Source organism: Colletes gigas, unplaced genomic scaffold (genome assembly GCF_013123115.1).
Source record: "Colletes gigas isolate AHSC1104 unplaced genomic scaffold, ASM1312311v1 Colletes_gigas_Sc00013, whole genome shotgun sequence".
NCBI lineage: Eukaryota > Metazoa > Arthropoda > Insecta > Hymenoptera > Colletidae > Colletes > Colletes gigas.
In genome coordinates this window covers 6,281,633-6,303,823 of record NW_025106642.1, presented here as the reverse complement: position 1 = coordinate 6,303,823, position 22,191 = coordinate 6,281,633, and the positions used below count along the sequence as shown (strand labels likewise).

Sequence of the window (22,191 nt, the reverse complement as noted above, 5' to 3'; positions counted from 1 at the left end):
CAAAATTTCATCGTCTCGTCCGAGACAAAAATTATAACTTCTAGAGTGAAGACACACTGTATATCTTCGTTTTCATGGTTTGCAAAAGTAACGTGATCCCGCGAATAAACTTTTATAGCGGCCATCTTGCAGAGGTACTTACTTTGCAGCCATTGGATCCATGTATCCCCAAGCGCCATGTTTATTGGACAGGATGTTTCGGACTTTCTCCAGTAATCTGCTGGCAATCACATTGTCTCGTCTTCGGGCAGCTGTGATCAAATGATCGCACATTCGTTCCTCTTCCCGTCGGTCGAGCAACGTCTGCGCGCACTGTGACTGGGACGAAATTTTTACGATAAACATTCCGACCATAATTTTGGAACCGGACTCGTTACCGGGGTACAGGTAGGAAATAGACATCGTAAAAATGTGTACGCGTAAAAATTAATTGCACGAGGCGAAAACAGGTACCTCGAAGTCGGCGTGCTTTAACACGTCGTCCGCTCTCATTCGGTTCAATATAAATTCTGCCTCGTTGGCGACTCTGACTATATGATCCTTCATCGCGTGAGACAGCAACCTGCATAACATAAACGTAAACTTTTACGATACGAACCGGCAGACCGTTCGCCCGCGGTACACCGCGGCCACTATAACTCTGTCGTTCTAACGATGATCAAATGAGCCTTCTTACCTTCCTTCGTTAATGAGCTCGATGAAAGCGAGGCCCGCGTGTTTCTGCAAGGAGTTCTGCCATTCTTGGGAACAAAGTAGCATCACCAACTCCACGACGGAGTTGCTGTTCTTGAATGTGGTCAGACCTAACGATCGACAGGCGAACGAATCGTTAAAGAGATTGTTCTCGATTTCATAAATATTTCCTCCTACGAAACGCATGGGGCTCGAAAAGTACCAAAAAAAAAATGAAGACGGCGTCGAGTGATTTATAAACGACGCTCAATGTATCGAGCGTCGTTGAAAATAAAGCGCATCGATACGCGACACGACCGTCATTCGCGACGTTCCACGAATGTAAAATTCCCGCGCGAAGTGCCGCAGACCGCGCGCCGCGCGAATACAAATACCGAACGATTATCCGGAATACGTCTTCCATCTTCCTAAGCGAAACTATAAACCGACTAATTTGAATACCTTCGGCGAGCTGGACACGAAAAGAAAAAAAAAAAGAAAGGGACTGACTACAGAAGCGTCGGAAATTTTGACAAGTTTCCTTGTCTTGGACGCGAATTCCTCGACGGGTCGTACCTTTTCCTTCCATCAGCAACTCCTGGCCGTGAGAGCCGACGAGAGTTTTCGAGAGGAACGGGGCGAAATCCACCATGATCTCGCGCAGAAGCGGGCAAACGGAGCCGAGCGCCATTTCCAGTTTCTGCGTGAGGGACGCCTCGCGCGAGGGCGTCGGCACCGGCAGGTGATCGACGAGCCCTTTGATCGGCAATTCGTCGGGCCTCGGGGACGCGGAACTCACCACCAATCTGTCCGGAACGCGGACCACAGAAATCTCCGCCGACGGTTTTTCGCCGCGCTCGGCATTCCCCAGCATCTCTTGCTCCAGAACGTTACCTTCGCTGTCTTGGATTTCACCTGCGCAGCGTGCGAACACGGATAATTTACACGGTCTCGCGCGAAAATAATCGAAGATCACGAGAGCAGAAGAAACCGATACGCTCCGGGGATAAATCCTTGATCTTTAAAAACAGTGAGACGAAGTCTTACCGCGAGTATGGGCCATATTGTGAATGTTTCGCGGGTCTTCTCTTTGATTCGTAATTGGGATCGAGTCCCCGTCCTCGTTCAGGTTCACGTCGGTCCAAGCCTCCTCGGAGGAGTTATGCTTGTTCTCATTGTCGGTGGTGATATCGGACGGACTAGGGTCCGCGGTGATGCTGCGATGAACCGTTTCCTCGCTGGAATCGTTGCTCTGAGAGAAAGTTGAATAAAGGGGGCGAGATTAAAGCCACCGTACTTTGACGAGCGATTTTACGATTGCGCAAAGACACCAATCAGGGAACTGTCGAACACTTAGGGGATTTTCGAGGTACGAGTGTGGGCTCGACGCGTCTGTGCGCTGTACCTTAAGAAAAAGTGGACTGATGTATGATTTCAGCGGTGGTCACGATTTTGTATTTATTCACTTCTTTAGCATCAAGGTTTATAGTTCGGTTTATAGTATTTATGTGAAGGTAGGTATATCGAAAGTTGTGTCTGATAAAATCATTTGAAGTTACGGTAATTGGAAACAAAACTACGACTACTTTGCTACGGTACTGATTACTTCTAACGAAAGCCTAGCTTTCGTTCAACACGCTAGTCGTAAAGATCTATAACAGTTTTAGGAACGTTTACTTGTAGGAACCAAACGATACACAGGGTGCCCTGGAATTTTCTGTCCAAATTGTGCCAGCTTGTTTTATGAGAAGAAACGAGACAAAAGACAGGCATAAAAATTGTACACGTCCTCGATGCTTCGTTCCTTATTCTAGACGCCACTGATATAAAAAGGATTCAAGTTCTTGTTAGAGTCGAGATTAGCTCAGGTGCATCGTCATTATACTGTAAATGTATAATTATCTTCGCTTCCCTATTTATGTTTTACTCAATACTTCATTTCATATTGCAGACAGCTCCGGTGCAAAAAGATGAATTATTATTTAAATTAGTTCAAACTAAATACATATCATTTAGCTATTCTTATTCTGTAATAAGAGCGAGTCCATCATTCCCTTTCCATTTCATATTTCTATAATAAATCTCTAATTTACGGGACTGTGTTTATATGTCATTTATTTCTTCTTTCTACCCATAAAACATACTGGTACAGTTTGCCTGAAAAATCCTGGGACACCCAGTATACTTTGCAATTAACTCTCGCGTGCTATGCATTTTACGTTACTTTATGTCATGCAATTAATCGTACACGACTAATACGCAATCACCTAATACGTGTAAACATGGAATAGAAGCTTCCTAGACTCTCAAGCTCCGCCGGCGAACGTAATACCGCAATAACTACGTGGATTACGTCCATCAGCCGCACGTAATAAAAACATAACTACGTATAAAATCACGTGGATAAACACCGAAGAAATACGAATCAAATTCTTTCAGTTCTATTTATACTGTTCGCTAGCTTTATTGCGTACCCGTCGAATGGGCATTCTTACGCGTCGTCGTTGCGTTTCTTCTTTGCTCTCGGACAGAAAATTTGTAAACGGTTAATAAACTGTTGACGATGTACAATAATCGGAAATGGTTATCGAACGCTTCCAAAAACACGGATGATCGGTGGAGACATTATCAGATGGCGAAATAAGTTTTCAACGACCCTTTTGCTTTTACTTTTTCTCCCTTTGCGTTGCTCTGGAAGCAAATATATACATTTAAATTGATAACTAAAGGCACGAACACGATTAAATCGCTATAACTGAAAGTTGCTTTGCAGTGATCCTCGGCCCCTGCCCTGCGACATTTAGAAAAATACCCTTGTACTGGTTTCTCGACAATGGAATCGTAATAAATCAAGCGTGCAGGTATTCATTTGCACGGTTCGTTATTTGATACGGTTTTGCATACTAAAAGTACGGTAATGGTTTTTACGAGGAAGAAATCGTTATACTTGAGTGACCTAGAAGGAACATTGAATCTAAACTGTTGGCGTCCACGCGTACAATTTTTAATTTATTTTTATTGTACCATCGATAGCTTCTGCAAATCGTTGAGAACTTATTTGGCCGTTGTAAAGTTTTCTTTGTACAAGGAAATTCTCGTTTAAGGTGATTCTTCCGAGTCCGTACTCAAGTCAAATTTTACCTGGATAGTTCGTGGCAGTGGTTCGGGTCTTGAAGAGCCAAGCGTTGGTTCTGACGAGGTGTAATCCTCGAGAATTGTCCGTGGCCGAGGTACACCACTGTGACCTCCCTTCAGAACCAGTAGTTAGTACGCATAGCAATGCAAGCAGAGGAAGTTAACGATGAGAAAAAATCAAAGAATAAAGGTGTCGCATGCTTGAAAATATTAGAGATCAGAAATTACAGATAGATGTACTCTTGTCGGGAGTTACGAAGATATAAACAAAATCGGATCGGGCCTAAAGTATCTTAAAAATGTTGGATTTATCGTGGTAAAACTTTGAACCAACCTTTACCGTGCGATTATAAAACTGTCAATATACATAGAGAATTACATAATATCTTTATTCTGGGCTACGAAAATGCAATCGAACGCTAAGTAAACACTACATGCTGGATGTAGCAGAAACTGTAATTTACGGTTACAGATTTGGATCCTAAAATTACTCAAGGGTCGGATCTAATGTTTAAACTAAAAAAAATCAACTACTTCTAGGAGAAATTCTCAGTCGAAACTAGCGTCAAATGATTTAACAACACGTAATTCATTTCTTTTCCTTCTTTCGTCTTTTTTGTCTCGGATCAACTATTAAGTTATTAGTACTCGGGACGCATGCAGTTCGTTCGTTCTTTACGTCAAGGATTCCATTGAAAGTACGTAGATTTTAGGTTTTGAAGTGTTCTACAGAAGAAGTATCGAAAAATGACAATTCAATTAACGAATGCAAAGCGTATCGTGTGGGCGGAAAGTGTCGATTTTACTACGATCGTAGATCGTGCGTGACGGAAAGGTGCAAAAGTCATATTGCCATTGAAGTATCATCGGAAAGTATGAAATATTTACAACGTAATATACAAAAATGTTCCACGATAAGTGATGAGATCGAAAATCAAGTACTCTTACATAAAAAAATAAATCGAAAACGCGGAATAAAATTCGTTCTGGTCATAATTTATAAGTGAACTGAAATTATTGGAGAATCATATAAGCATGCAGTCTCAAGTAAAGTTATCGATAAACAAATATTCTCGTAAACGACAATTCGTAAAGTATACTCTCGTATTCTCGTTACTTTCACGTATGGACAATATTGAGCAAAGATTCAGAAGGCTTTCTTTTACCTGAGTAATATCGGATCAATAAATCCCGATCTGCGTGTCTTTCGTATTGGCAGATCGTATTTTGTTGCACGGTTTGAACGAAGTATGCGGTAAAAGTTGCATCTTATCGAACAGATAATGAAACGAGAATCGCTGTTTGGTCGCTTACCTTCGTCGATGGTGGCCCGGACGACGAAACGTCGTGATCCGCCAGGATCGATGAATTGTTTTCATCGACAATTATAACCTCGTATTCACCGTCGTCTTGAGAACCAGCTTGGCTCATGATACCTCCGCTTCCTGGGAACACATTTCAACAACGTGAATATATGCAGGAAAAGTTCAAGGAAATTATCTCTTGCAAAGCACATGACACGAACGCTGACGCGATCGACGATTCTCGCGAGAAATTTCCGAATCTGTTGAATATTAATTTCATCGAGGACAGTTTACTAATTCGGTACGACGCTCGCGTGGAAATAATTTCAGCGTAAGTTCGAGGATGTTTCGCCGATCGCATCGTGTGGGAGACGAGATCAATTAATAGTGCAGGAATTTCAAACGGAAAGGAAACAAAAACGAAGCGCAATAGATACGTAATTGAAGCATTCAAAACTGCTCAGCGATCCGAAGTTCGAGGAAATGGTTTCGTCGCATTCGATCGAATAAAAAATGTCTGTTAATAACAGTTTCCTTCCACTTCGAGTAATCGAAAAGAATAAAATAACGTTTGAATACTGTAGAAAATATAAGGAAAAATTATAAATTCGCAAGTAGTGATATATTCAATTGAACGATAAACAAATTTTGCTATCTACGTAAGAATATAAAATTGTTAGAAGAATTTTTTTAATACGAGTCGTTTAAATTTTCAGATAGTAAAGTAACTATAGAGTACGTGTTTCCTTTTGCAGTAAGGAGAACAATCCTGCGATCGGTGTAAAAAGAATTTAACGTCATTGCGTACAATTACGTTGCAACGAACATGCAGACTCGTTGTTTCACTCGCAAATAATATGCAAGTAGTGCACATTTTTCATTCACAGTTTATGTGCAAACAGTTTATGTGTCTCAAGCGTTGAGATAATATTTGACTGATACACCTTAACGAGCGTATTGCATATGCATAAGTTTTGTAAACAGAACTTTTAACGAGCGAAACGTCTGTTCGGAATCATTTGTTATCCTTAAATAAAGAAATTTCATTCAAAGAATTATATATTTTTCAATGGCAAAGTGGAATCAATTCGTTCGTGTTTACAACACATGAATCAAAGAATCTGTTAAAAAACAAAATAAATCAAGGTTCAGAAGAAATTAAAACTCAACCAAAGAAATCCCATTCCTGCGAAACAAAAAATTGCTGATCGACAAAATTATAATTATGCGAGTGTGTTTATGTGCGTGCACGTGCATGTGTGTAAGTGTAGATCAAACCTTAAGTGCTGTTTCTGATGAGACACTCGGTTGCCTTGACCATAACACAACAAAATGTGTTACTTTTGATAATAATTGCAACACAGAGGCGAACCTTTTAGGTGTAAGAGTATTGAGTAATATTTGTCTAACTAATAAAGTTACACGTATCTCAAGATTGAAAGGAAAACTTAGGTGATTTCGATGCAAACTCTAAAGAAACAAACGCTTGGGAGCCTGTTTAGCTTAGGACTACAGTATTGGATTCGAAGTAACTAGCTATCTCATTGATTTTGAACCCCTCTAGAAATAAGAACCGATTGAAATCATAGAAAAAAGAATATTTGATCGTAAAGAATAGACGAAAGTGGGATCGATAGACGGTTGGATAACTGGGCCACCGAGTGTCTCGTCCGAAAAAGCCCCAATCGAGCTCAAATTCATCAGCGAGCAGCGACGTGCGGAACATCGGCATATCAATACGGAAAACGTAAACGAAAACGTGGAAAGAAATAACGAAACATAGTAGTATCGATAGTTTTGTTCGTTGGCAGATAGACGGCAAGTAAATAATCGAGCAGGCCAAAGAAAGAACTCGAGCATTCCGTGGAACAACGTTCGGGCAATCGAGTTTACCTTGCAGACCGACACCGGAGTTTCTATGACAGAGATTTCGGGGCTGATCGATATGCTTTTGAAGCGTATGATGGTGATTGTTGTTATTGTGATGATGGTAATGATGATGACGATGATAGTTATGGTTATTTGGATGATGGTTGTAATGATTACTGTGGTGATTCGGGAGATAATAGTTGGAGGGGGGCTGGCGATTAGAGTGCCTGGCAGCCGGTAGCGGGTGCTGGTGGTGGTGCTGGTTGATGTGGTGGTTGGCATTGACATTGGCATTCGCATTGGCGTTAGGGTGAGATCCCGGGAGGAACTGTGGGTACACGTGGTGAGACCACTGTGGAAACAGGGGCCGCCCTCCTCCACCACCATTCCCATCTGCTGAGGAACCACATTTACCACGTTACCACGATTCTCGATCGTCTGCCCTCGTTTATGGCGTGCATTTCCTTTTGTCTCGTGTGCGTTGTTTCACTATTCTCTACTGGGTTTCACTCTATCTGTCACCAAACTATTACTCAACTCGTTAGAGTGGACAATTATATCACCCATAATTACCATAATATTTCGTTTGAACTACCAATATTTGTACCCTATCAATATGCTTTACTATTTTTAAGTTTGTTAATCTTGGAAATATTATACATGCAAATGTACCTACTTTTCTGGAAATCAAGTTTTATCGAAGTAAAATAGAAGTATGTAGTAATGCATTTCCCATGAAAATTCTTCTTCCTTCGAAAGATTTCTCTGCTTGTAACAAATTACAACTGTGTATCGAAACGAGAATAACACTGTATAAGTTACTTTTCCACAGTAAATTAACATTATTATGTAAAAAAGCACAGCGATAACAAGAATGATATTCACACGCGTAGATAGTACTCGAATTGTAGAGGTGTTGCCAGTGCTGCCACTACATAGTTTCGCGCGCACAACATACGACGATTATAATAATTGAATACTCTTCAATTCTAATAAATTTTGTTTTGCCATTGATTAATATTACGTTCTATTTATTTATATTACTTGTTTTTAGCCTTTTCTGTAATACATTCAAACTATTTAAAAAGTTTCTTTTTTACTTTCAAATATGTTGCAAATGCATCGGTTGCGCGCCATTTGGAACGCATACACATTGTTGCACGTACGAAGAACAACTGCGTATTCTTTACAAAAGTGTGCTCTATTTTGTTTCAATAACTGTGAAATTATCAGTGAAATTGTGAAACAAGAACTGTATTTACGCTGCAGATGATCATCATCTTGATTTGCTTAGCTGGTTACGTCTTTTTTGAAGGTAAGAACAATTCATATACATACAAGAAAATTGTTGCCATGCTTCAAGGAATTTCAATTTTTCTCCCAAAGTTAAAAGCTGTTAGTACAAGAGAGATTTTATATTATGTAGTACAACAATTAGTACGTATAACTTCAAAGCTGAAACTACATATTTTCAATTGTAAAGTTATGAAATGGTTAGTAGAGTGAAACTCAGTGAAGTAAAGACAATGCATTTTACACTTTCACACGAAACAACTAAGTTATTCTATTATTAGAAAGAAACATAGAGTACTGAATTAGGAGCATCGCACAGTTTAAAGATAAGACACATTATTAAAATACAACATTCAAGTGATACGTGTCATTGAACATTCAATTGTTCTTGAAACAACATTTAATGTAATCGATGTAAATTATATTATGTTATAATCCTCTGCAGCTTCTATCTTGTCTTAAACATTTTTTGCGTGAAAAAATTTTATATTTTCGCAATGTAAAATAACTGTGACATAATAAAAATGTATCTAAATGCAAAAGAAAGTGCTAATGCATTCGACAGACATCAAAACTCTCACTGTCAGATACATATAAAATAGTTCATACAGTGCAATTGGACATGCTCTCTATTCAGTGTAATGTGCTGTTGTTTTTGCAGCTACACAATTAAAGTGCACAGTGTTCCACATTATCTACATATTTGCACATACATTTGTGTTATGTATTATAGTCTTATTTCATTTAATTCAATGGTTAAATATCTTATTTCATTTAATTAATCGAATTAATATTGTAGTTGGAAACTTAAGCTATGTTAGAGTTTGAAAAAAGCTATTTGTTTGACTAGGAAACTCTAATTTCTTATGATTTTTTACACGTCCAAATATCATGAGAAACATGCTCATATAGCTGCAGTCATGCTACAGTATTGCATCACATTTAAAGTGTAGGAAGAAGTAAACTTTCTCATTTAATATGTTTTAGACAGAACAATTAGTAAGTACAACAACACATATCTGACATGTAAGAGTTTTGAAGTAGTAATTGGATACTATTGACTTTAATCACTCTTCATTATACTATAACAGATTTTTGTGTAAAGTTTGTTAGAGGGTTAACACATATATATGTTTGAAATTCAACATGCATGTTTTAGTATCAACATCAATTTAAATAAACCCTGTATGTTTCATTAACTTTTTTCAAAAGCACCTGCAAATGATAACTCCAGCTGTTTACCCCCTATAATTTTTAAGTATTACTATTTGTATTGACTCTTTGCATTGGGTGTATCATAGTAAAGATATTAATTAAACAGGCTATATAAGTTATTATATAAAATGCTCCTGGATTATTTACCTAAAATTACTAGTTACATAATATTAATGTCAAAGAATTGTTTCTTTTGCATCATTTCTAAAGATGAAATGTTTAATTACTTGTGTTAATAACAAATTTGATCAAATTTTGTTAACATATTTTGTTGCCGCAACAAGGTGTTTTATATAATAATGGTGTATATCCTACCTGAAGGGCTGCCTGGTCTGAGACCAGCACCATTAGTTTGAATTGTTTGAACTGGACTTGGAGGACGTTGAGATATTGGTGGTTCCAATATATCACGATATTTCGATACCATTAGTACAGAGATGAAGTAAACTATAGCCAGGGACAGAAACTGGGCCTGCTTGGTTTCTTCCTAAAATGAAAAAATTGTATACCCCTTATTACTCCTTCACTTTTATTTATTACATTTTAGTTTGAGTATATCGATTTACTTACAACATCTCTGTATATCACAGCTCTTAAACGATTCACATCCATGTCTTGCAATAATTTCTCAGGATCCTTTACAGGACTTAATTGATGTGCCAGATTGTCCACTATGTTCTACAAAAATAGAGATTACATTTTATTCTAGCGTTCAAATGGTTAACATTAATGGCTATTGAGAATGCTATTTTCTATGCAGTATGGCATTGGGCACGAATACATTGTGTCGATATCGATGACGATAATAGATTTGTCTATGTAAATTAAGTTCGATCGGATAAAACATACCTTAGGTGATGTTTGAGCTCCACGTATGAGAGACTGTATGTGCTGTGATTTATTACTAGAACCAATCGGCCGACCTAACATGCTGTACGATCTGCCACGTTCTTTACACTCTAAGCAGTTTCTAACAGCACATGTACAGACCTATAGAAGCATTTCATCAGATGAATATAACAAAAAGTATAGTGAAAACGTACATGTTGAATTTCTATATCACACATATACAGAAGCTGAAAATATTACAACTATTCAACACACTGCTGATTTAAGAACTATTTCTATTAACAAGAGTCTGGTTGTAGACTACAAGAGTGTTGGGGTATTTGGGAAAATTGTTATATTTCTTTAAATGCTTTCCATGAATTTGTTGAACTCGAGAGATTTCTTATTCCACTTGGATCCAATTTCGCGATACTTTGATTTTATTTTTATGGTAGCTGCTGATTTTTCGTTGTATGTAATGTTTCGTGTAGTTAATTTTATGTGCTAATGTTCTAGAAAACACATAAATACGTACATACACGTATGAGAAATTAACACGAAGCATACTATATGTTCTGTCTATTACATTCCTAGTCTAGAGGTATCTTTCGCACATGGAAAGCAAGAAAGAGAAGAATAAAAGTGGAATATGATATTTCTTATTAGAACATATTTAAAAATTAAGTTGTACAGTAGAAAAAAAAATCAGTATAATTAATAACGGGATTAACCTGAATTGGTGTTCGTGTCATCTGTAACAGATTTAATTTGTGTAGTGTGCATAGATATGGTGAATCTACTTAATGTGCATCACAAACATTTAATGTAGTTCTGTCCATCTTATACTCAATGGTAGGTCTATACTTTTCCATGGAATATCGATCACGTAAACTATTTCGCGTGAAATCAGAGGGTAGAGTTTCATGGAGTTTAAAATTGCATAGTGTGGCAATAGTAACGATGTCTGTCTCGAAAATTAAAATACTACGTGGATGATAATACAAACCAGTCGTAAACACTGCCTTAGAATACCGCCACTAGACATATTCTTCTCGGCCTCCAGTTCGCCAAAATTTAATGAGCTGGCGAAGATAAGTACATCAGCCATGTTGACTAGTCTTTGCAGAAAAGAAACCGCTACCTCAATTGGCATCCCCTGAGTCGGTTCAATTACATCCAATTCGCTCTATGAATATCCAAGCACCAATTAAAAAAATAATCCGTCGAAAAGAACTTTCGCCCGGTTATGCTATTCTATGTGTACGAACGGTCTCGTTGAAACATTTATATTTACATTTGGCGAGGTTGCCGATGCTAGAAGCGGTAGCAATCCTCCGCAGGCAATTATAAGATTGTCGGCCAGTTGCGAAATCAGATGAACGGTATTAACAACAAAAATTGCGTTTTCGCTGCTGTTTACAAAATCCAACACCGACTTCGTTGAATGGCTGGAATGAGAGCGTTAAAAATTCCAATTAACTAACCGTGTTATCTTATTTTACAATTTGTGGAATGTACGTACCTCCTCCAGACTTGAATGTCAGTCTCTAACGAGAAGAGGACATCCGAGAGTAACCTCTGATGTATGTAGGACCACTTGAACTCTGGTATTCTGAAAGGAGGTCGTGTCGGTCCCGGACTAAACATTGGTCTCGTGGAAGGATTACCTTGCTTTGATCTTTTTGATTCTAAAATAAGAAAAATAGTTGTAGGTATTCGTAAAACTAAGGGACTCAAGGGACAATCTCGCCTTGCTAATAGACGAAACGAAAAGTTTTTTTACCGAAATGATTAGGATCCACTTGCGTGGATGTTGAGGCACTCCTTGGTCGTTTCTGGGGTGACGATGTTTTTCGTAAGGGTACAGGTAAAGAAGGAGATTCGTTACTGTTTAGATTATCATCGGTGGCCGCTTCGGAGGGTACAGCCGGTAAGCTGGATCTGCGATGAGTATCTACGTGATCTGGAGTTAAGTCATTCAATAACGAATTGTCTCTCGCAACCACGGTAGGACTAACGATTTCAGGCACACCGTCGGGCATATTTTTATTTGCATCACAGACCGTAGATATTGTTGGAATTTGCTGCTTAGGATTTGGCACTTGCGTCACATTATCTACAGAACTTTGTATATCGCTATTACTACAAACACTATCTGTTACTTCTACCTCGTCAGTTCTCACCGGGTTGTCTGACGTATTATCACTTACGTTAGTAGAAATAGTGGACGGCTCCCTTGAATGTTTTTCAGTTACCTTCTCGTCGTTATCATTAATAACAGCACTTTTGCCCTCCGTTACAGAGTCCGCGGCGCATTTGTCACTACTTAACTCACTAGTCACTACTGATTTCTCCTCTTCTACGTCTACCTTTTCCTCGCAGACTTCGGTACTTTCTATTACGCTAGTTGAGCAATTGGGATTCTTCAAGTTTTCCTCGGTATCGTTCTCGCTGGTCTTAACGTTCGCAGTCGCATCCTCCGTACTCTCGACAATGTCCTCCGCGACACTGTCCTCTGTTTTCTCCGCGTCCAAAATCTTGTCCTTCGCATCCCCCAGGTTCTCTTGGTTTTCCGTAGGTGTTAAGTACGCTTCTGAGGTGTCGCTGTCGTTTATCTCTCGGTCGTTCTCCAATTGTAGCTTCTCCATGTCTTTGATATTCGGTGGCTCCGGTGTTTCGCTAGAGGAAGTGACGTTCTCCGAAACAACTTGCTCTATCGAGGCGACGATCTCCGTTGGGGTTTCCTCCGATATCTCTGTTTTCTCGGAAGGTTCCTCCGCGGTAGAAGCAACATCGTCATCGGCAGCAACGTTATCCGCCACGTCGGATGTCTCTTTGCTCGTCTCCTCACTTTCCGCGGAAGGTGCCTCGGTATCTTCTTGCGGTTCTTCAGCGATCGTAGTAGCTGCGTCTGATACATTCGTGTCGTCTTTGGGTACTGTATCCTCTTCCTGTTCAACGTCTTCTGCTTGCGTACTTTTCTCCGTTTGTTTGGCGGGAGAGGATTCGGGAACGGGGTCCTGCGATTTCTGGTCCAACGACTCCTCCTCTTTCTTCAGAACCTCTTGCACCACCATCGAGTCAGGACTGGAACTCTCGATCTTGTGCACCTCGCTGTACAAGTCGCTCGAGCTCTCGAGCGATATCACCTCGCTGGTCTCCTGTGTCGTTGGTATGGATACTGCTTCGCTGTTAGCTTCCTCGAGGATCGTAGGTGTGTCCGTGTGAATCTCTCGCGCCGTCGTCGGTGTTTCGGGTTTGTCGCTCAATCTGGAATCCAGGGATATCACCTCGCTCGACTGGGGAGTGTCCATCGTTTCGCTGTGCGACTTGACGATCGCCGGGCTACCGTCGCTTTCGGTGTTGTCTATCGAGTTCAAGTCGCAGCTGCAGGACTCCTCCAGTCGGTCGTTTCCCTCGGATGCGTCGAACTCCTGAAAATGGAAAGTTGGTCTAAAAAATTCCCGAAACGATAAGATACATTTAAAAAAAAAATCGAATCGAACCTTGTAGTTCCTCTCAATGTGTTGTGCGTCGTGATTTTGTTGATTGCCCCAGGGGGTCGGTTTGGTGTATCCATTATTCCCTGAATGTTGCTGATCCCAACCCGAGATAGTGCTGATTGGCCTCTGCTGTCTCAACTCGGGATCCGTAATGTTATCTGATCTCTGCCTTTCGTAATGCTCGTACATCTGAGCGAACTGCAGTTTGAATTCCTCGTAGGATACCTGAATGACCGGGGCTCGCGTAAATAAATAGCATTTACGACGCGACTTCGAGAGACTCACCTTGGAATGGACGATGGCCAGAGTGTCCACCCACACGCGCCATCCGCCGTACTCGTGTTTAATGGCATGATGCAGAAGCATACGAAACAACGAGTACACCATGTCCGAGATCTTTTGCTCCTCCGTGTTCTTCGGATGAATGTAAGCCATGGCTATCAGCCATTCCTGCCACACGGACATCTGTAGAACCGTTCGTCGATTTTCTCGATTGTTGTTGCAAAGTAACGTCATGTCGGAGAGGAATAGCTTCTTCACTTCCAACAGCTGTTCCGTCTGCTTTGATTGTCGAATTAGCGTCGCTACCACTTTCAGAATCACTGAAACAACACGCTGGATAAGTAGTCTGCGTTAAAAGATGATTCGTCGATTCGTTGGCTTACTTGGATTTTCTAGACGACAATGGGACTCTGGTTCTGGGTGTCTGGCGTAAAGGATCTGCTGACTAATTTGTTCCGTCATAATCTGAAAACATATTTAAGAATAGTATTAGAAGAGGAGATCTAACGAGGGAGCATTCAATGTTTCAATGAAGTGAGAAGGATACCTCGTATAAAACGTTGTACGTCGGCAGCGACAGCGTCTCCTCGTTCAGCAGTAATCTTTCGGCCAGCAGCGTGTACAGATTATGGGGACTCATAACGTCGTATTTTCGTCTGTAATTTAAACTGTCTCACGTTTCAGATCGATAAGAAATTTTTAAGATTGACTAATAGTTTCTCTTTGTCTCGACATACTTATGTGTACTGCGGCTGAGGAAGAATCCCAATAGCTTCAGGGCCTGCAGACGTATCAGCTGGCTCTCAGCGGCTAACAGTTTGAAGATCGTCCTAACGCCCTGCTTCGCGTCAAAGGCAGGCACCATGGACGATGGGTGTTCGGACATTAACGATATAAGCATTTGCAAAACGTCGTGTAGGTTATCGTCCTGCAAACAGAGGCGAAATATACAAACGCGTGGATGTAGTGGGAAAAAGGTTTACAGATTTTTCTCAAGTATTCGTAGAAAAATCCTCACCTCGTGTATTGTCGTTAGGTAGTTCAAAATGCTCTGCAACTCGTCATCCTTCACTCCGTTCCCGATCATTATCAGTTGTTTTAGAAATAACAAAATATAAGAGCGTATTGTCAAAATATCCTTCTGTTGAGGTCGCGGTCCATCTGGAATTAAAGAAACGTACGATAGAATAACTAGCAGAAAGACAAGTATGGAAGTATGTGTTCATTTGAGGATGAGAAATAGCTCACCAAGTCCTTTCGGAGTTATGCCACTCTTGGCTCGTGGATTGGCGACCCAATAATAATATTTAAGCGTGTGCACTGTTTGTAATACTGTGGAGACTCTTCTTACATTAGAATATATTTGCGTGTCACTGAGAAATTCTGTGGCCAAGTACGAATAAAGCCGGGTCTGTACTGGCGCCGGCGTATATATCCATAGAGCGGGATTAAAAAGGACGTGATCCAATAGCTGCCATGTTAGGAATGAAAAGTAAAACAACTACATCACCATAGATCTGCCTGTTCTTCGGACACACCAATCTAGCCGACTTTTATGAGTTCATATGCCTCCTTACTGTACGCCTGCTTAGCTCGGGTATTTTCGTAGTCTTTGGAGAACGTTCAACAAAAATTCTTGACTCCAAACAAATCTTACCAGTTGCAATTTCGTGGTCGTATATAAATTGAAATCTTGTTAGGAAATTTTACGTAGGAGTTGAACATTTACAGTTGTGCAAGGGTACCGGTATAGAAAACACACGGGGAAGAACCAAAGAATCGAATGTGCCAATAAATTCATTGTAACAATTTGTATAACAAGGATAAGTATAAAGGACAATAGAGTGACACTTCATGCACCGAAATTAATACTGAGAATCTGGTAACTTTTAAGGTAATATTGAGACAAATATTGAATTGTATGCACAGGGATTGTAGAACCAATATTAGTATAGACATCGTCAAAGATTTTGTTGATATTATTTACCGATATCTTTCGACACAAACACTGAAACGACGATCTTCCTTTCTTTCATGATTTAGCTGCTGCTCGCGGGTTAAGGATGTCCCAATATTTTTTATAGTGCGAATAGAAAAAAAATAATTATAAATAGCTTCCTCGAAGGCAAAAGGCATCCTTGGTAGAACAAGAAGCGAGATATTAGAAATTTCAAAGTTAAAAATAAAAGATAGTATTCTCATGGTACATGTCTGCAGCAATTTCTTAAGTAGAGAACTTAGAAAGATTTTATCACAGCAAAGATAGTATTCGTCAGCATTGCAAAATAATAGTCGGAAGTTTTCATGTGGAAGCAACGTAGTATCAACAAAAAAAATATTTTGCGTAGCCATATTATGAAATCAGGAAGCCTAAAAGTCGGTAGATTGCATGCGATCCAAAGATTCGATGAACATAATTAATGTCGTTCATGAGAAAGTATAATCATGCTTAACGTATTAAACGGTATAAACAAAAATACACATACATACATTGTAAATAGCATATATAACATTCCGAGCATCTACGAGCAGTTCGTTGCGCAAGCTATGACAACGAGTATTGTATAGAATAGCTACAGAGGAAACTATGACAGATCTTTCGCTCATGCTACTATACATGATTGTAGGTGAAACGAAAAAAGGAAAATGGAAATGAGGGTTGCACACCATCAATGTATCATGACATACGAGGGTATCGGTTTGTACAGGGACTCTGCTAAAAAATTTCAGTTAAGATCTTGCTGGGAAATCTGAACGTGAACTACTCGTTAGAGGTTCAAATCCTAATGACCTAATATGATTTTCTAGTTATACGATGACTCACTGTTTCTGGTTCAGGTAATTGTTATAGTTATGTACTTGAATCAAATTTAAATCTAGTTTGTATGTTTGGGTCAGATCAGTTAAGATAATTCGTCAGATAATGTGAAATTTTCTTTTAGTCTTTGATTTACTTGGCAAAAATTGGCATATGATTTCAACATTAAAATGATGTAATTATCTTAACTTGTTTGATAACTTAGATACAGGATGAGACATTTATCTATGTTGATAACTCTGTAAGTATTAATTTCAACATAAATTAGATCTAAAGAATACTGCATAGTTCAAAGAGTGTTCATCTAAAGCGCTATCAAAACTTCTCAAAACCAGATATCAAAATACTCTTTAAAATACACAATATTACACGTGAACAATTTCTGTTCACAATTAATGATCATTTTCTACTCTCGTGCAAGCTATGTTCTTCGATTCGACTAATATCTTAGAATCTACTTCGAATACAATTGAACTTCAAGTCTAAATTCTTTTCTACTTCCGAGGACATTCTGCCTTTTGTTTCAGTAATTCCGTTGATACTAATAGGCTTAACTCTAATCCGTATTAAAAACGAACTAATGACTCATCGATACCTGTTTTAATAATAAATCGCTGTTTGCGCTGAGGCAGGTCACCAAGTGCTTCGTGAGCTCCAAGAAGGATGCAAGGACCTCTGTGGTGAGATGGTCTCTGCTTGCTCTCTGCAGCATGTAGCTAATTACCAAAAATCCTCTGTTTTGTACCATATGTTGCTGCACGGTTTGCGAACTTTCCACCAAGTCGCAAATAAACCCCAACAGTTTCGAACTGAAATACAAAATCAAGAAAATGTTGATTTCATTCGAATCATCGTAATATAAAATTAGGAATTCGATAAGGCGCTTACCATAACGTGGGATCTCGTTTAACATCGTTAGGTGCTATGCAATCGTAAGGCATATCTAGTTGCGAGAACAAAGGGAACAATACTTGAATGCCACCGATCGAATTCAACGTACTATGAATGGAATGCGTGATGACAGCTTTTACATCCTGTAAATAGGCAATAGAAGATTCGATCAGCGGTTTTTGAACTGTCTGTTCCATAACCTGTTGTGTGTGTGAGTGCGTTCGAAATCGTACCTGTAGCATAAGGGCGTGTGGTGTATGTACAAAATAGGAGACGTTGCCTTTCGGTGCACTTTGCAGGCAAAGTTGAGAATCCGTTGCAACCGGGTTGTACATGAACACGATTGCATTCGACAGCTTACCATCGTAAAGCACCTATAAAATGAAATTGTTAACATCGTTCTTCTTATACGCTCGTCGAACTTTCTACAATCGCAAGTGGTGATTAATCTTTGAAAGTTCACTCGAAACAATTGCATACAATTTTATTTTCGCAGCTTCCTTCAAGGAATTACACGACAGTGCAAACTTTCGAAGTTTATTCATAACTAGTCAAATTCATTACTACACGGTTAAACAAACGTGCCACACATCATAAAGAAGTTTAATGTGATTTTAGTCAATATAGTCTCTGGTGAATCTTCGAGGAGACATTCACGCTTAGAAAGGTTTCCTCCAAACTCAGTTTACCCATTAGTCATAGTGTCCATTGCTATCAATATCAATGCTCTTTAAATTAATAGCCACAATAAATACTTATGCTAGCTGAGTATGAAACAAAGTGAAACTTCGTCAATCTGGAATAGAAAGACGAACTGTACCGTATTTATCGGACATCCAGATTAACGAGGGATCATCGTATTAATAAAAGAACCGTGACTACGTATTACAATTAAAAAAAAAAAGACTAGGTACTGAATGCAGGCAGCAAAGGAATTCAGATACTACTATATCAAGCGGATAAAACTTAATTCGTGGTTGGAAGGAACGTCGTACGAGTGTTTAGAAAACAAAAATTCACAACAAGCAGTCACGCAATCGATAGATACAAACTTATGTGTCGCAGTCAACGTCCAAAGAAATTCATTGTTCTGGGAAAAGATATTCGTAGTGATGGTCGATAATCAGGTAATTACCTCTGACGAACTCGAACGCAGTAACAGAGTGATTAACAATGTGCAAATCAAATGTGAACGGGAAAAAGAAAATAAAAATGCTTACAGTTTGCATACTTTGGTCCACCATGCTCGTGAGCTCCGGCTCATCACTCACCCTTTTGTGATTGTCAGGCAGATTCAGGTAACACTCGTTGTCAAAACGAAACTGACTCTGCGAACGAACCAAAGGGAACACGATATTTAATATCGAAATTTTTCCAATATCTGGTTCGTTAAATTCGGAATAAATTCTGTTATTCATGGGAAATTTCGATATTATGTACAGCAAGGATCTGTTTTCCTACGTACCTTATATCCAGGCCCCAGTCTATGCATAGCGCATATTTGATGCGTTGTCAGAGCTTCGCTGAACAGATATATTGCACTCATTTGTCCGCAAAATACACGCTCTTCGTCCAGTTCCGGAGTAGCTCCGATGTAACATTTGTCAAAGGGCTGCAAGAAATTTCGAACGTGTACTTTCCTTAGGCGAACATTTTTAACGCACAAATTCGTACATCCGTTTCGCGGACTCGATGATTTTAATATCGTACAACAAATACGCAAATTAATAACCGACACAGAGGATACGTAAATTAACTTACATCGTTTGTCGAAACGAACCACGCCATTTCTGTGCTCGATGCCAATTGACCGTTGACCAAACATTTAATTTCGCTCTTCGTCCACCTATTATATATGTACACTACGGCGATCATATACCACTGCGAAAATAAACGTTATTGGGTTTGGCAAAATCGCTTCGAACAAATTCTCCGTGTACACTTGAAAACAATTCCCGAGTGAAATTGAAGGTTCAGAGATAGAAGGATCTATACTGAGATCAATGAGACGAGTCAGCAAATGTATACAAGTGTCCCTGAATGTGACTCGTAAGTATCCTTTGGCAGCTAATGACCGCAGCCATACATGTTTTTCCTCGCTGACTGGGTTCGTTGAGCCTAGTATTTTTCGAATTGTTTTCAAGTGTCTCTTCTACTAACGCGTACCAGTACGCACCTTTCGTGGTTGAAATTCATATTTGACACAATGCTGGAAGCCCTTGCCCTTTACTTTCATAGAGGTGAGGACCAAGCAGTTCCCTACGAAATGCGCAGAGTATCCTACTCCCTTACTAGTTTTAAAACTAGAAATAGAGGAAAGAAGAACAATTTAATATATTTTTAACGAACGATAGCGGTACCCTTTTGGGCGTAGAAGACCTAAATGGAACGTATTAGTTGAAACGAACGGTAATAAGATCTGGATTTTACCTATTTTTTTTTTTTCATTTTTATCGATCAAATGCTAGCGAATTCTGTAGGGGGAAACAACGGTTGTCAACTATATGGGAATCGAATTGTTTCCGCGTGAAAGGATGTGATTAAATTGGTGTAGGATGCGACTGCTCCAATAGGAGGCTTTTTCGCGTGAATGCGAACGAAGCTACGTTTAATCAAATTCGACTCTGTCGATTGAATGGATTCGGTGGAACGTGTTTTTCTTTTTTTTGCCGAAGGTCAGTAACATAAACGATTCTTTCAGGTAACTACTTGGACTCGAGCGAGTGTTCGCGGAAGGGTGCTTGATGCAAAGAGCACTTACCAGTAGAGGTACGGCTTTTCTCGTTCGATATTAACGGAGTTGATGGGGTCCAAACGAAACCACGTGGTGAACGTGAACCCATTCTCGTGCGGCCACCTCGCAAGTGGAGGCAGGACGATTGCCTGAAGACGTTAAGGTAAGAACAGTCAAACACAAAACTAATTTTCTTACGCATACAGGGTGGTCGGTTACCCCTGGGAAAAATTTTAATAGGAGATTCTAGATCAACAAATTGGTATTCTTGATTTTCGTCTTATTTTGGCCTCTAGAATCTCTCATTAAAATTTTTTCTGTATAAGTCTCCGAAATAGTGAACTTCGTGATAATATAATGGACCTTCGATCAACAGTATGTTTAATTTCGATCAATCACAAGCGTTTATACAAATTTAGAGTTTAAGTTTCACGAAGCAATTATCAGAAGTTTGAAGGAGTTTAAAATCGAGCATGGGTCGTAAGAGAGACTTGTTAGTTCGGCAAAAAGGTGGATAGCGTAAGGTGGAATTGACTTACCGATCCTTTCCTACCGGGAAAACTGAAAAACACGTCAGGTCCGTTTCGTTGCGGCATTTGACGGAGAACATTTAACAGCTTTGCCGAATGCCGTGGCTGCGGCGCGAAACAAAAAGAATAAGATCGTACAGAACATACGTAGGAGCAGAAAAAGCGGCGGGCATGGAAGGAAAGTTTACAACCATATTAGAAGTTTCCTTTTCAGCCTGGCCGGTCGGAAACTTTGTCGAAACGGAAAGTTTCCTTTTCTTACCCATTTTCCTTTTACTGCTTTCATAGCGCCGAATAAAAGTTTTAATTCCTTCACCGTTATGCTGTAGCTGGCTAACACTCCGAGCATGTCGATCAGCAAGTCTGTCGGAACAGGGAAATTACTTTCGCGTTAACTGCATGCATCGAACAGGGATTAGATCTACGTGATAAGGATTTACCTGCGACAACAGTTTCCGCGCGAGACAACCGATGCAACACGTGTTCTATGAGGCTTACGTCTGTACATGCTTGCAAATTCCTCACGCTTTTCCTTAAAATAGCGATAAAGACGCTCCATATTTCGGCCTGAAACAGAAACGCGTAAAACGTTGATGATATACGACACGCGAGAAATGCAGATATTGAAAGACGCGTTCGCGAGAATACGCTCGGGAGGAATCGTTTAATTCTGCTCGGCGTTGTCTCCCGCGACGCTGGGTATCAGGGATTTTATTAAATTCTTCGTCGCTGCGTTCCCAGACCGTATTTCTAGATCTTTGGTCGGTGCTAGTGTCTGCGATTTTTCTTTTGTGTGTGTTTTAACGCATCGGATATCTTAAAATATGTAGCAATATCGCGATTACTCTAAACATCGTGCGTCAACAAATTGAGTTTAGGGGCATAGTCGGGGAACTAGCAAATTATAATTAAGGGTTCCAGGACATCGCATAGTTGATATCGAAACTATTACACCGGCGGCGATAGTTGAAGTTATTTAAGCCCCGTCAGAGAGATCGGAGATCAAAAGTGAGCTAACCGACGAACTCGTGTAATCCGTTACTAATATGCGGCCAAAGTCAGGAAGCGGGATAACCGCGAAAAAGAGCGAGAGAGATAGGATTCTCCGGCGAGTATC

General features: G+C 39.8%; 1 protein-coding gene across 1 annotated transcript in view; it reads right to left on the bottom strand.

The window, feature by feature from the left end:
- The window catches only part of LOC122399379 (neurobeachin), a 197,740-nt gene that overhangs the window by 76,245 nt on the left and 99,304 nt on the right, over window positions 1–22,191 (bottom strand). Inside the window, exons 3-34 of the mRNA XM_043400028.1 lie at window positions 21,515–21,641; window positions 21,337–21,437; window positions 21,084–21,179; window positions 20,572–20,693; window positions 19,987–20,113; window positions 19,572–19,691; window positions 19,276–19,422; window positions 19,031–19,138; window positions 18,044–18,184; window positions 17,808–17,953; window positions 17,515–17,728; window positions 15,350–15,602; window positions 15,120–15,262; window positions 14,839–15,029; window positions 14,649–14,769; window positions 14,485–14,566; window positions 14,105–14,421; window positions 13,823–14,044; window positions 12,100–13,750; window positions 11,839–12,004; window positions 11,611–11,764; window positions 11,323–11,502; window positions 10,338–10,478; window positions 10,059–10,166; window positions 9,804–9,975; window positions 5,122–5,252; window positions 3,814–3,921; window positions 1,720–1,924; window positions 1,249–1,587; window positions 677–803; window positions 454–562; window positions 143–318 (exon numbers count right to left, since the gene is read on the bottom strand). Of these exons, the coding sequence (XP_043255963.1) occupies window positions 143–318; window positions 454–562; window positions 677–803; window positions 1,249–1,587; window positions 1,720–1,924; window positions 3,814–3,921; window positions 5,122–5,252; window positions 9,804–9,975; window positions 10,059–10,166; window positions 10,338–10,478; window positions 11,323–11,502; window positions 11,611–11,764; window positions 11,839–12,004; window positions 12,100–13,750; window positions 13,823–14,044; window positions 14,105–14,421; window positions 14,485–14,566; window positions 14,649–14,769; window positions 14,839–15,029; window positions 15,120–15,262; window positions 15,350–15,602; window positions 17,515–17,728; window positions 17,808–17,953; window positions 18,044–18,184; window positions 19,031–19,138; window positions 19,276–19,422; window positions 19,572–19,691; window positions 19,987–20,113; window positions 20,572–20,693; window positions 21,084–21,179; window positions 21,337–21,437; window positions 21,515–21,641 (6,545 nt within the window). The remainder of the gene's footprint in view (window positions 1–142; window positions 319–453; window positions 563–676; window positions 804–1,248; window positions 1,588–1,719; window positions 1,925–3,813; window positions 3,922–5,121; window positions 5,253–9,803; window positions 9,976–10,058; window positions 10,167–10,337; window positions 10,479–11,322; window positions 11,503–11,610; window positions 11,765–11,838; window positions 12,005–12,099; window positions 13,751–13,822; window positions 14,045–14,104; window positions 14,422–14,484; window positions 14,567–14,648; window positions 14,770–14,838; window positions 15,030–15,119; window positions 15,263–15,349; window positions 15,603–17,514; window positions 17,729–17,807; window positions 17,954–18,043; window positions 18,185–19,030; window positions 19,139–19,275; window positions 19,423–19,571; window positions 19,692–19,986; window positions 20,114–20,571; window positions 20,694–21,083; window positions 21,180–21,336; window positions 21,438–21,514; window positions 21,642–22,191) is intronic.